This window comes from Bison bison, unplaced genomic scaffold (assembly GCF_000754665.1).
Source record: "Bison bison bison isolate TAMUID 2011002044 unplaced genomic scaffold, Bison_UMD1.0 scf7180017864533, whole genome shotgun sequence".
In the NCBI taxonomy this organism is placed as follows: domain Eukaryota; kingdom Metazoa; phylum Chordata; class Mammalia; order Artiodactyla; family Bovidae; genus Bison; species Bison bison.
The window spans coordinates 11,308,745-11,322,964 of record NW_011495082.1 but is presented as its reverse complement, the minus strand read 5'-3'; the positions used below and the strand labels follow the sequence as shown (position 1 = coordinate 11,322,964).

General features: G+C 40.2%; 1 protein-coding gene across 1 annotated transcript in view; it reads left to right on the top strand.

Moving 5' to 3' along the window:
- Nucleotides 1-6,807: 6,807 nt before the first annotated feature.
- RIOK2 (RIO kinase 2) overlaps nt 6,808-14,220 on the top strand; it is a 21,899-nt gene continuing 14,486 nt past the window's right edge. Inside the window, exons 1-3 of the mRNA XM_010831963.1 lie at nt 6,808-6,967; nt 9,839-9,977; nt 11,077-11,193. Of these exons, the coding sequence (XP_010830265.1) occupies nt 6,902-6,967; nt 9,839-9,977; nt 11,077-11,193 (322 nt within the window). The 5' untranslated portion in view covers nt 6,808-6,901. The remainder of the gene's footprint in view (nt 6,968-9,838; nt 9,978-11,076; nt 11,194-14,220) is intronic.

Below are 14,220 nucleotides of genomic sequence, written 5' to 3'. Positions count from 1 at the left end.
CAGATGTCCTCTGACTATAGATAGTTGAGAATTCCAAGATAACTAAACAATCTTATCCTTGGGAAACCTGTTTGAAAAGGGACACCTTTAATAATAAAAGTAGAATGATTTGAACATGTCTCAAGAAGAGTGGTTTTCCCAAAGCTAGGATGAAAGAATCCAGTGTATAAACTGCCCTGTTAAGGCTAGACTTTGAGAAAGCATATTGAGGTATTTATAAATCTACCTATGGAAAAGAATTTGCAGCATTTGGAGGTCTGGCATGGTTACTGCCTTTCATTAGCTTAACTTGAACCCATTTTCACAACTGGGATCTTAGAGAATGTACATTTTTGGACCATCAAATTTTAAACAAAATAAAAATTTTAGATATATAACAACTTAAAGACAAAATGTAAAAACAACAATTTTTCATAGATTATAATAAAGTTTTAATTGATAAACACAAGTGACTAAATAATTACATTTTCATGTTACTTTATGTCAACAGACATTTTTAAGTACTTTTCAGGTAATTAAACCACCATTGCTCTTTTGAACACTTCATTGTTAATACTCTCTACTTGACCATTTCCTACTGAAAGTTTAATATCACAATTTATATAAAGTCTACTTTCATGAGAACTCCTCGTGAGCAAATAATGTTTTCATGTTAAAGACTAGCATATTAAGCCATATTAAAAAAGGAATGATAAGAATGTTTAACCAAGTTTGGAAGTTCGGCAGTAGCTTAGACTAAAAATAAAGCTGTTCTAACAGAGGGCCAATTAAATACCCCATAGTCTGAAGAATATTTTTAAAACTAAGATTCATTATTCAAAGAAAAAGTAATAAAACTATGTAAAATGTAACGTGTGGAAACATTTAAAATTCCACCATTTGAAGGAGTAACTTGGAATAATACATTAAGTGTTCTAATTTGGAATCAAGATAATTACACTATTTTAGGTAAACCAAAAGCCCTTACTTAATAAAAATCTCTATTAGAATAATGGGATTATCTTTAACTCTTATAGACAAAAAAAAAAAAAAATACAACAAGAACAAAAGAACAGGACCACAGCAAGGACACTCATTAAGTCAAATAAGGCAATGAAGTAGATCAAGAATATGAAACAAGTTATTTACTCTCTGAATCAAAGTACATTAAAAACAAAAACAAACCATAAGATTCTTACTCAGGTATTACCCTGTGCAGGTCTAAGAGACAGATAAATGGCATATTAAATCTCAAAAACATCTCAGAGATTGTGTCAGTTATTAACCTATTGTTTTTTAGCTCCAAACCCAGACTTCTACATTACACTTTCTGATGGTAGAGCTGAGATCCTGTAAACCACATTTCTGTTTTTCCAGCTGTCTCCACGTTGGATTCTGCTGAAAAGCAATCCTAGAAGGATAAAAAATCAACTTTGTGCATCTCATTTGCTTCCTTCAGGCTTTTTAGGTACATCATTCTTGTTGGCATTGTCCCAATACTTCAGTCCAGCAGCAACACCCTTTCATAGCAACATGTGAATCTAGTTTGCGGTTTCTGCCACACCTCCTAAACCAATCCTTATCTTATCCTCCTGGTAGTCGTGGTGTCTTACTGTTCTTTTTTTCCCTTACAGTTTTCCATTTAGTTTTATGCCAAGTTCATTATTCTTAATATTAAATTTTCTTTTTAAATAATGAATACAGTTTCTCTCCTCTGACTGAACGTGGTCTGACTGACCACCTCTCCAGTAGTTCCAAAGGAGAACGGTGCTATCCAAGTCATCAATATGAAAAAAATATATATTATTTCCATAAAATTAATCTTAATCAAATATTCTTGGTTCCCAGGCATACACAGAAGAGCAGAATGGAGATTATGAGGCCAATTATTAGGACTTACATTAACCAAAGGTTTAGAAACACCAAGTCCAACCCTTTCACAATATAAAGGAACCGATGAATTTAGCATCTATGGCAAAAAAAGAAAAAACAAAACAAGACTTTTCAGATGTGGTTAAGAATCTTAGAGGGCTCTAAATGCAATAGCATATATTTTTTATAAGATACAGACAGAGAGACACACACAGAAGTGGGGAAGTCAATATGATACAGAAGCAGAGAGACTGGAGTGATATAAACACAAGTCCTTATGATGAAACCACAAGGAAAGAAATAGTCACCAAACCCTGGCAGAAACTGGAAGAGACAAGAAACAGATTCTCCCTTAGAGACTGCAGATGGAGCATGGTCCAGAACCATAAAATAATGAATTTTGATTGTTTTAACTCACCAAGTTTGTGGTACTTTGTTAAGGAGCACTAGGAAACCAACATAAGGATATTAAACAAAAGCTTTATGGAATATACCACATTTTAAGAACGGCAGGTAAGGTCTACATACACAATGAGTATAAAGAAAAAAACAAAAAGGGAAGGAAAGGTGAGAATTAGAAACAGAGGGAAAAAGCAGTGAGACAGAAATCCAAGGGAGCTGTGCAATGTAAAAAACAAAGTAATTCAATTAGCTAAGAGAACATGCTACTCAGAATTTATGACACAGATTCCTGAAGATCTTAAATGGCAGCCTAAGAAGTTTGAACTTCAGTCTAAGAAGTCTGAACTTTAATTTCTGGACAGTCAAGATCCTCTACAGCTTGTGAGGACAAGCTCTGTGTGTGGTGGGGAAAAGAATAGGAGATAGTCTGGGAGGAAGAAATAGCGATGTGATAAATCCTTTGCATACCTTTATTATACTATTCTCTAACTTTGTACTCATATCCTTCCACCACAAGGCTTAACTGTTGGGACTGAGTTTCCCCAAGATTGAGAAAAATTGTGACACATACGTTTGATGAAGGGTAAATGAGTTGATGGTGACTGCAGCCATGAAATTAAAAGACGCTTACTCCTTGGAAGAAAAGTTATGACCAACCTAGATACCATATTCAAAAGCTGAGACATTACTTTGTCAACAAAGGTCCGTCTAGTCAATGCTATGGTTTTTCCAGTGGTCATGTATGGATGTGAGAGTTGGACTGTGAAGAAGGCTGAGCACCGAAGAATTGATGCTTTTGAACTGTGGCGTTGGAGAAGACTCTTGAGAGTCCCTTGGACTGCAAGGAGATCCAACCAGTCCATTCTGAAGATCAGCCCTGGGTGTTCTTTGGAAGGAATGATGCTAAAGCTGAAACTCCAGTACTTTGGCCACCTCATGTGAAGAGTTGACTCATTGGAAAAGACTCTGATGCTGGGAGGGATTGGGGGCAGGAGGAAAAGGGGATGACAGAGGATGAGATGGCTGGATGGCATCACCAACTCAATGGACATGAGTCTGGGTGAACTCCGGGAGTTGGTGATGCTGGGATGCCAGGGATGCCAGGCGTGCTGTGATTCATGGGGTCGCAAAAAGTCAGACACGACTGAGCGACTGAACTGAACTGAACTGAACTGAAATGAGTTAAATGAAGAAGACGTGCATTTTTTTTATTTTAGTCATTACTAAGCAAGGTATGGTAGAATAGAGCAGAATACTGAACAGTACTTGAATCACTTTTACTTTTCAAGAGTTTGAGTAAGATAATTTTATAAAAATATATATTAATGTTGAAAGTTTAAGATATTTGGAAAGTATTCCCTGATTAACCCCAGGGAATACTCCAGAATCAGCACAGCAAACCTAGCCAAATCCAATCAATTAATGGCTACTGTCTGGAGCAGAGTTAAGAAGTAAACTAAGGTTTTTGCCACAACAAATTAACAATGTCTGCTAAAGTGTTGGATTAGGAGTAGACACTCAAAAGACGTGTTTCCCATCCCATTCTTACTCCGTAAATTAGTAATTTGGTTTCTTTAAAAACTTTTCATTTTATGTCTTTTGTGAATTACAGAAAGAAAAATTCCATTTCAATAAAGGTTTCCATTAGTTGAGCTTAGTTAATCAAAGATTTACTGCATTCAGGGCTTCTCTGATGGTTTAGTGGTTGAGTCCACCTTGCAATGCAGGGGACACCACAGTCTCTATCCCTAATCTGGGACGATCTCACATGCTAAGGAGCCACTAAGCCTGTGTGGCACAACTACTGAGCCAGTGCTCTAGAGCCCCAGAGCTGCAACTACTGGGCCCAAACAATGAGATTACTGAAGGCCTTGCACCTTAGATCTGGAAGAGATCTAAGCAAGAGAAGTCACTATGATGAGAAGCCCTGGCTGCAACTAGAGAAAGCCTGCCCTCAGCAATGAAAAAGAAGGCAAAGGTGTGTCAAAGGGATAGAGGCTTGTTCTGCTTTCTTTATTTTCTGATTTCAGGATATTAACTATTCTGGCTGTAAAGATACAGATGATTTGACTATGTGCCTTAGAATTCCAGTGCATGTTCTACGAAAGGGCTAGTTCTGTTTCAACACAGCAACAAACTCAGATCGCCTTGGAGAACAGGAAAATCAACACTTGGGTCAATGAAAACTGGAGGGGGCGGGGCGGGGATGCAGGTGAGAATACCTGCAAATACTGAGTTCCAAAGTTTACACTGTAAGTTTTGAGCCTGGACCCAGGGAGAGGCTGAACAGCAGTGATTTGAAATGTGGCCAAGCTAGGAATGGCCCACAATTCTCCTCAAACACATGCAGTGCCCTCACCTCCCGTGAGGGGTGAACCAAAATAACTGACTTTTAAAGGTTTAAAATATCTACTTCTGCTTTATTGATTACACCAAAGCCTTTGATTGTGTAGATCATGACAAACTGTGGAAAATTCTTCAAGAGATGGGAATACCAAACTACCTTACCCGCCTCCTAAGAAATCTATATGCAGGTCAAGAAGCAAGTTAGAACCAGATATGGAACAGACTGGTTGCAAATTAGGAAAGAAGTACCTCAAGGCTGTATATTGTCACCCTGCTTATTTAACTTTTTTGCAGAGTACATTATGTGAAATGCCGGGCTGGATGAAGCACAAACTGGAATCATGATTGCTGGGAGAAATATCAATCAATAATCTCAGATACACAGATGACACCACCCTTATGGCAGAAAGTGAAGAGGAACTGAAGAGCCTCTTGATGAAACTGAAAGAGGAGAGTAAAAAAGTTGGCTTAAAGCTAAACATTCAAAAAACTGAGATCATGGCACCCGGTTCCATCACTTCACGGCAAACAGATGGGGAAACAATGGAAACAGTGACAGACTTCATTTTCTTGGGCTCCAAAAATCACTGCAAATGGTGACTGCAGCCATGAAATTAAAAGACACTTGCTACTTGGAAGAAAAGCTATGACCAACCTAGACAACATATTAAAAAGCAGAGACATTAATTACTTTGCTAACAAAGGTCCGTCCAGTCAAAGCTAGGGTTTTTCCAGTAGTCATGTGTGGATGTGAGAGTTGGACTATGAAGAAAGCTGAGTGCTGAAGAATTGATGCTCTTGAGAGTCCCTTGGACTGCAAGGGGATCAAACCAGTCGATCCTAAAGGAAATCAGTCCTGAATATTCATTGGAGAGACTGATGGTGGAGCTGAAACTCCCAGTACTGTGGCCACCTGATGGAAAGAACTGACTCACTGGAAAAAATGCTAATGCTGGGCAAGATTGAAGGTGAGAGTAGAAGGGGGCGACAGAGGACGAGATGGTTGGATGGCATCACCAACTCCATGGACATGAGTCTGAATAGGCTCTGGGAGTTGGTGATGGGCAGAGAAGCCTGGCGTGCTGCAGTCCATGCACACGACTGAGCAACTGAACTGAACTGAAAGGCTTAAAGTATAGTTCTTGAGATGAGACAAAAATGCAAACATTATCGTACAAGTTTTGTCATCCTTGTAAAAAACAGTTCAGTCAGTCAGTTCAGTCGCTCAGTCGTGTCCGATTCTTTGCAACCCCATGAAGTGCAGCACGCCAGGCCACACTGTCCATCACCAACTCCCAGAGTTTACCCAAACTCATGTCCATCGAGTCGGTGATGCCATCCAGCCATCTCATCCTCTGTCGTCCCCTTCTCCTCCTGCCCCCAATCCCTCCCAGCATCAGAGTCTTTTCCAATGAGTCAACTCTTCGCATGAGGTGGCCAAAGTACTGAGTAGGCACCCTTTTTGTCGGGGTGCAAGCTGTTAACGATCCGGCTCAGGTTACATTTTTGTTTTCCTAGGGAGAAGTCCCTGGGCTTGTATCCGCAGTTCTCCGAAAGCCTTTAAATTAGGAGCTAGCCTCGGAACCTCGATAGCTCCACAGGGAACCGTCCATGTGCGCCCTTTCTCTGGAAAAGCGCAGGAGTGACGCCGACTGCAACCCCGTCCTCCAGTGTCACTCCAGACCCCACTCCCAGGCAGAGCAGGCGCGCTGGGGAGTCCAGGGAGCAACTTCGACCAAGTACGCCAAGTGACGCCCGAGTTCTCTTCCACCTTGGCGGCCCGTTCTGAGCATGCGCAGGTAGACACGGACCCGATCCTGCGATTACTCTTACTGAACAGCCTTGGTTTTCCTGAATCCAGCTCAAGTTCTTTTTGTCCCTTTCTTGACGTAACTCACTTCATCTAAAGAAGGAGGTGCTGTTTGGAGATAAAACTTGGTCTTCTCATTAAATTACCACTCTGCTCTTAAGAGGCAGGTCACGGGCCTTTCGACAGCCGGTCCTGACAGATACGAAAAAAAAAATGTCGTATGATCTCGAGAACACTTAAAGAGTCAGCCAATTCAGCTGCATAACAAAATCAATTTACAAAAAGTACTCTGCTTTGTTCCATACTGTGTACTTCATCAGGCTCAGAAGATGTTTCATTGCCCCAAGTCAGTGAGACCGGAACATCCATTTAGTGACAAGGACCTGTAGGATAAACTGCGCGTGCGCGAGCCGCCCGGCCGCGGTGAGAAGCGTGAGAAGCTGCGTTAACTGCGCTCCTGCTCTCCCCGGTTTGCCTGAGTTCCGGTCCGCCATGGGGAAGGTGAATGTGGCCAAGTTGCGTTACATGAGCCGGGATGACTTCAGGGTCCTGACAGCGGTAAGAAGTACCCCGTTTTTCCCCCCTTCTCTGCCCTTTTCCGCCGCGCGTGCCCTTCCTCTTGCTCCAAGTTTGCTGGGAGTTGAGCAGGGCCCTAGGCCCCCCAGAACGCAGCCGACACTGGGACTGAAGAAAAGAAGATCGGAGAGTCGGGTTTTTCAAAAGCCTTTGTCCATAATCTTTTATTTTCCCCTACTTGAAGCAAAGGCCCTCTCTTGTCCTTCTTTTCTGCTCCCCCTCTCCAGAATCACATTCCAGTCTCTGTGGCCTGGGAAGTTTCTCTGACCCCGGGCTTCTTTTTCCGACGGAGAAGGGTTTAAGACTCTTGAAGAGGATTAATTGGTAGCTGAAGAAAAGTTATGACCAACCGAGACAGCATATTAAAAGGCAGAGACATTACTTTGCCAATAAAGGTCCAACTAGTCAAAGCTACGGTTTTTCCAGTAGTCACGTATGGATGTGAAAGTTGGACTGTAAAGAAAGCTGAACGCGGAAAGTTTGATGCTTTTGAACTGTGTGTTGGAGAAGGCTCTTGAGAGTCCCTTGAACTGCAAGGAGATCCAACCAGTCCATTCTAAAGGAGATCAATCCTGGGTGTTCATTGGAAGGACTGATGCTGAAGCTCCGGTACTTTGGCCATCTGATGTGAAGAACTGACTCATTTGAAAAGACCCTGATGCTGGGAAAGATTGAAGGCAGGAGGAGAAGGGGAGGACAGAGGTTGAGATGGTTGGATAGCGTCACCGACTCTATGGACATGAGTTTGAGTAAACTCCGGGAGTTGGTGATGGACAGGGAGGCCTGGCATGCTGCAGTGCACGGGATCGCAAAGATTTGGACAGGACTGAGCGACTGAACTGAATTGCATTTCCTACTCACAAACTCAGTCACATAACATTCCTTCAGTTTCATTCAATCAACACATACTTAACGGATTTTTATTAAGGTTTTAGGGAATTGCAGAGGGTACAGGACAGATAAGAAGGAGACAAGTCATCCAGTAAACGAATAAATAAGAGGGATATCAGGTAAAAAGTGCTATGAAGATGATAAGAGGATAATAAAATAGAAACTCAGCATAATGGGGACAAGGGGGCTGAATACTGTTTTTAAACTGTTCAGTCAGACAAGACTGCCTGAGTGCAAGAATCTTGTCTGGTTTTTAAAAGTTTCTGGCACTTGGTAGGTACTGAATAAGTATTTGCTAAGTGAAAGAAAGAATGGGGGGCGGGCATAATAGCTCAATAGAAAGGAGCCGGCAGAGTAAAGTCCTTGCAAAGAATTGAAGGGAGAGGAAACTGCAGTGGTTAAGTGCGAAGACCCGGAAGCAGGAACAATTTTTGAGGAATAGAAAGGCCAGGGTGGCTGGAGTATAGTAAGTAAGAAGCTGAAGAGGTGGAGAAGGTGGGAGCCAGATAATATGCTATAGATATAGAGCCATACAGGCTTGGTAAAGAATTTGGAATAAATTCTAAGTATAGGGGAGCCCCTGAATTTTATAGTCTTAGTCTTACAGCACAAAGATCAACACATAGATTAGGCATTTGCAGAATAAAACACCTTAATTTAGGAGCTGTTATCTTTTGCTTAAATAGGCATTGCTTAAGGAGTAAACTGTGAAATGCAAATTCATTGTAAAATTTGGAAGACAATTTTCTGCCCTCCCATAGATTCTGAAATTCAGCTAGACTTCCTCTAAATACCTACTGTCAAAAGATACCTTTGTTCTCTACTTGCTCAGCGCGTTAACTCATCCCTTTCGCGTTAACTCATCCCTTAATGCCTCTGTCAGAAGTAGGGGAGTCAAGAGAATTTTAGAGAAACAGTACAAAACATGGAAGGTGAATTAAGTTTAAAGTGTGAGTTTTGGTTGGGACATCAGAACGATGCCAGATTTCTCTTCCAAAAATTAATTTTTGCAATTCTTAAGTTCTTTTTGAAGCTCAGCAAGGAGTGGCCTACTTGTTAAAATATTTCAGTCTCACTTCAGACTTACCAGTCTTGATATAGGTGACCACCTTTCCTTGACCTTCTTCCTTTTATTTCTCTGGTACCTCCTATGTCAGTAATCATACTTTGACTGGCTGTCCTTAACCTTTTGGTGTGAATTCCCACCCAAGTTCTGTCCCTAATCCCTCCTTTTTCTCCCATTATATTCTTGTTTAATGATCACACCCTTTCATGACTGTATCTCTTCATCAAATAATTAACAGTTTTTTTCCTGTAGTTATTACTTCATTCCCGAGTGCAGGTCACCCTTTCCAGTTTTCCTTAAAACATCTTCATGTGAAGTATCTTCTATGAAGGACCTTCCAACACCTCAAGCTCAGTGTGCTCAAATAGAATTAAGTAGCTTTATCTACCTCCTCACTCCTTTCCCAAACTTCATTAAAATAATGATTATTAATGTCTTGAAACTTGTCCTTCCTCTTCTTTTACTTTCACTCTTCATTGACTTTACCATTCCCTATCAAGTGCCAGTCTCTCCCATACTAATTTCTTTAATTCTTTCCCTTCACTACCATCACCTCTTCCCTATTCTGGCTTCTGTCTTCTCTGACTTAGACCGTTGTCTTTGTTCTCCAGTATACCACCTCTAGTTTTTGCCTTCCCTAAACTGCTTTGCATATTCCTGCTAAATTAATGTCCTTAAAGCAACACTTTTCATGAATTTCCCTTGACTAAACATCTTCATGAGTTTTCTGCTTTCATTATTATAAAATATGACTAGGGAAGGTAATAATTGTGTCTCACAATTGGTTCCGGAACTGCATGGTCAGAGAAGTTTGAAAAAGTTAAGTTTTTAACAAGGTTTTGATAGACAACAACTCTATATTGGTTATGATTACATTTTGATTTCTTCAATTTCAGGTTGAAATGGGCATGAAGAACCATGAAATTGTTCCCTGCAGTTTGGTTGCTTCTATAGCTAGCCTTAAACATGGTGGTTGTAATAAAGTCTTAAGAGAACTAGTAAAACATAAACTCATAGCTTGGGAGCGAACCAAAAGTAAGTATTTGAGGCACCATTTGTGATTTTCCATGTAATTGGCTTCCCCCAGAGCAGGTATTCCAAAAGGCAGATAGAAGTTGTCAGGCTAAGAAATAAGAAAGCACTAGACCTAGAACTGACACAGCAGACTTTTACCATGTTCTGCTCAGAGCAATCACCAGGCCCCCGCAGATCAAAGAAGTTAGAGAAATAACTTCTACTTCCTGATAAGGGATCAGGAAGTTCCAGGTGCAGAAGAGCAAGTAGGATAGAGATACTGTTGCTACTGTCTTGGGAAAGTACAGTCTGCCAAAGGACTCTAGAGCATTACCTCTCAAACCATCATGGTGAGGGATGAGTTCTCCTTTCTACCTTTATAAAGGATCCATAGCTTTATAAAATAATATAAGTACTAGAAAGATCAGAATACAGGTGCATATTCCTTCTTGTTACACTTAAAGACAAAATAATTTTATAATATTGATACAAAAATATTTTAACTGAAACACTTAATTTCAGTTTGTATAGGGCTTCCCTGGTAGCTCAGTTTAGGTAAAGTATCTGTCTGCAATGCAGGAAACCCCAGTTCAATTCATGGGTTGGGAAGATGTGCTGGAGAAGGGATAGGCTACCCACTCTGGTATTCTTGGGCTTCCCTGGTGACTCAGCTGGTACAGAATCTGCCTGCAATGTGGGAGACCTGGGTTTGATCCCTGGGTGGGGAAGATGCCCTGAAGAAGGGAAAGGCTACCCGCTCCAGTATTCTGGCCTGGAGAATTCCATAGACTGTATAGTCCAAGGGGTCGCAAAAAGTTAGACACAACTGAGACAAACTGATACAAAAATTTTTTAACTTAACCACTTAATTTCAGTTTGTATAACTTGTCACAGACTAGTAACAAGCATTTATAGACTGGTGTCAGTCTGTAGATTACCATTTGAGTAACACTGCTCTAGAGAAGAAATAAAAATTACAAGAAATGCCAAAACTCATAAGAGTAGGTAACCAGTCTTTTTCCAGCTAAGACTTCCCAGGTTTAAATTCTTCTCTTGACATGATGTGACTTGATAGTACGATATAACTAAAATATGATCTTTCTCATTTGATTTTGTCTAGCTGTCCAGGGCTATCGGTTGACAAACGCAGGCTACGATTACCTAGCTTTGAAAACACTGTCTTCTAGACAGGTGGTTGAGTCTGTTGGAAACCAGATGGGTGTCGGCAAAGAATCTGGTAAGTGCTCATAGTACTACTGAGTGCATTATTTGCTTTAGTTTATATTTCCCTTTGAAAAGGATTCATCTTTTTAATTTTCTATTTTTCTAACTAAACAGTAAATCGAAAAGTTGTTTGGAAGCAATATGGATTTTGAAATTACCCTTAGTTCGGTAATTGTTTTTCCCTAAGTCTGTCACTGAAAGTTCAGTTACACCAAGAATTAGTTTTCCTATACTAACTGAAATCTTTGGCAAAAACTTTATCTTTTCTTACTTTAATATCTGAAAAACTGGACATTGGTAATAACTTTTAAAAATACTACAAGGAAGTTCTAAAAACCACATTTTTTCATAACAGCAGTATGGTCAACAAGGCAAAGTTAAGTATGTGTAGAACACAGAAAAAAATTCTGAAATAGCATTAAAGAAATACTTATGTATTAGTTTTTTATGTATGATAAAAATAAAGAACAGAGGATGGTTTTCTTTAAGACATGCTCTCTTATACACTGCTTTTTGTCCTACATAGTTTATCCTGTATAGTTAACCTAATTTAAACTGAGACAGCAAAAAAATTAGAAGCAAAAGAACTATTAGAAAACCTAATTCAAAGGAGGTTGTTTTGGTTACTTCATGTGGTTTGCATGTCTAGTATATTATTATCCAAACTATTTATATTTAATAAGGCTTCCCAGGTGGTATGAACTTCCCTGGTGGCTCAGCAGTAAAGAATCTGCCTGTCAATGCAAGAGATTCAGGTTCAATTCCTGGGCCAGGAAGATACCCTCTCATAGGAAATGGCAACCCACTCCAGTATTTTTACCTGGAAAATTCTGTGGAAAGAGGAGCCTGGTGGGCTGCAGTCCATTGGGTTACAAAGAGTCAGAGGTGACTGAGCACACACACAATCAAGTTAATACTAGATTCCTAAATGTGAGAAGGTATGTAGATGTGTATAAAATGCTGTAATGAAACACTTTTTTTGAGATACACTTGCTCTTAAATGTTTTTTATGTCCAGTTTTTTCAATCCAAAAAAATGGCTTTTTTTTTTTTTAAGAACTTCATTACTTGCAAAATGATGAAGTACAGAAGAGAGTACAATGAAAAGTGAATCTTAACTCTTAACCCAGGTCTCCATCTCCTGTTATTACTTCCCAAAGCTATTCAGTTCACTTCAGTTCAGTTCAGTCACTCAGTCATGTCCGACTCTGCGACCCCATGAATCGCAGCACTCCAGGCCTCCCTGTCCATCACCAACTCCCGGAGTTCACTCAGACTCACGTCCATCGAGTCAGTGATGCCATCCAGCCATCTCCTCCTCTGTCGTCCCCTTCTCCTCCTGCCCCCAATCCCTCCCAGCATCAGAGTCTTTTCCAATGAGTCAACTCTTCACATGAGGTGGCCAAAGTACTGAAGTTTCAGCTATTACTGTTTATTTAATATCCTATATGTCCTAGAAATATTCTGTATGAATACAAGTATATAATGTTCTGAGGATGGATGTATCTTTTATAATCATAGGTGAAAGCAAGCAGTCCTTAACAATTCTACACCTTGATTTTTTTCCCTTTAGTGCATCCATGACATTTCATATCAGCATAGATGTCTTCCTCATAATTGTCAAGTATTACATTCTTAGAAATATTAGAGCTAAACTTGGGTACATTAAGAATTTTGGTATTACCAGATTTCCTCCAATTTGTGTCAATTTATAATCTCACCAACATGAGAGAGAGGCTGTTTGTCTCATGAGTAATTAGGACATGTTCTAAATGTTAGTAATAGAATATTTATGACAAGATCTGCTCCATTCTGATTACTTTAGGATTATATTCTGACACTCAGTATTTATTCACTGAAACAGTTTAAGAATTGAACCTCACATTGCTGAAAAGGAAGGGTTTTTTGGTTTTCTAATTTTTTTTTTTTTTTTTGGCCTCACCTCACAGCATGTAGGACTAGCTCACAGCCAGTCAAAGTGTAGAGTCTTAACCACTGGACCACTGGGGAAGTCCCATGTTGTAAAGGAAGATGTTATTAATCCTTTCTCATACAGTTCAGTTCAGTCGCTCAGTCGTGTCCGACTCTTTGCAACCCCATGAATTACAGCATGCCAGGCCTCCCTGTCCCTCACCAACTCCCGGAGTTCACTCAGACTCACGTCCATCGAGTTAGTGATGCCATTCAGCCAACTCATCCTGTGTCGTCCCCTTCTCCTCCTGCCCCCAATCCCAACCAGCATCAGAGTCTTTTCCAATGAGTCAACTCTTCGCATGAGGTGGCCAAAGTACTGGAGTTTCAGCTTTAGCATCATTCCTTCCAAAGAAATCCCAGGGCTGATCTCCTTCAGAGTGGACTGGTTGGATCTCCTTGCAGTCCAAGGGACTCTCAAGAGTCTTCAACACCACAGTTCAAAAGCATCAATTCTTCGATACTCAGCTTTCTTCACAGTCCAACAACTCTCACATCCATACATGATCACAGGAAAAACCATAGCCTTGACTAGACGAACCTTTGTTGGCAAAGTAATGTCTCTGCTTTTGAATATGCTACCTAGGTTGGTCATAACTTTTCTTCCAAGGAGTAAGTATCTTTTAATTTCATGGAAGCAGTCACCATCTGCAGTGATTTTGGAGCAAAAAAAATAAAGTCTGACCCTGTTTCCACTGTTTCCCCATCTATTTCCTATGAAGTGATGGGACCAGATGCCATGATCTTCGTTTTCTGAATGTTGAGCTTTAAGCCAACTTTTCTCCTCTTTCACTTTCATCAACAGGCTTTTTAGTTCCTCCTCATTTTCTGCCATAAGGGTGGTGTCATCTGAATATCTGAAATTATTGATATTTCTCCCGGCAATCTTGATTCCAGCTTGTGCTTTCTTCCAGTCCAGCGTTTCTCATGATGTACTCTGCATATAACTTAAATAAGTAGGGTAACAATATACAGCCTTGACATACTCCTTTTCCTATTTGGAACCAGTCTGTTGTTCCATGTCCAGTTCTAACTGTTGCTTCCTGACCTGCATACAGATTTCTCCTGAC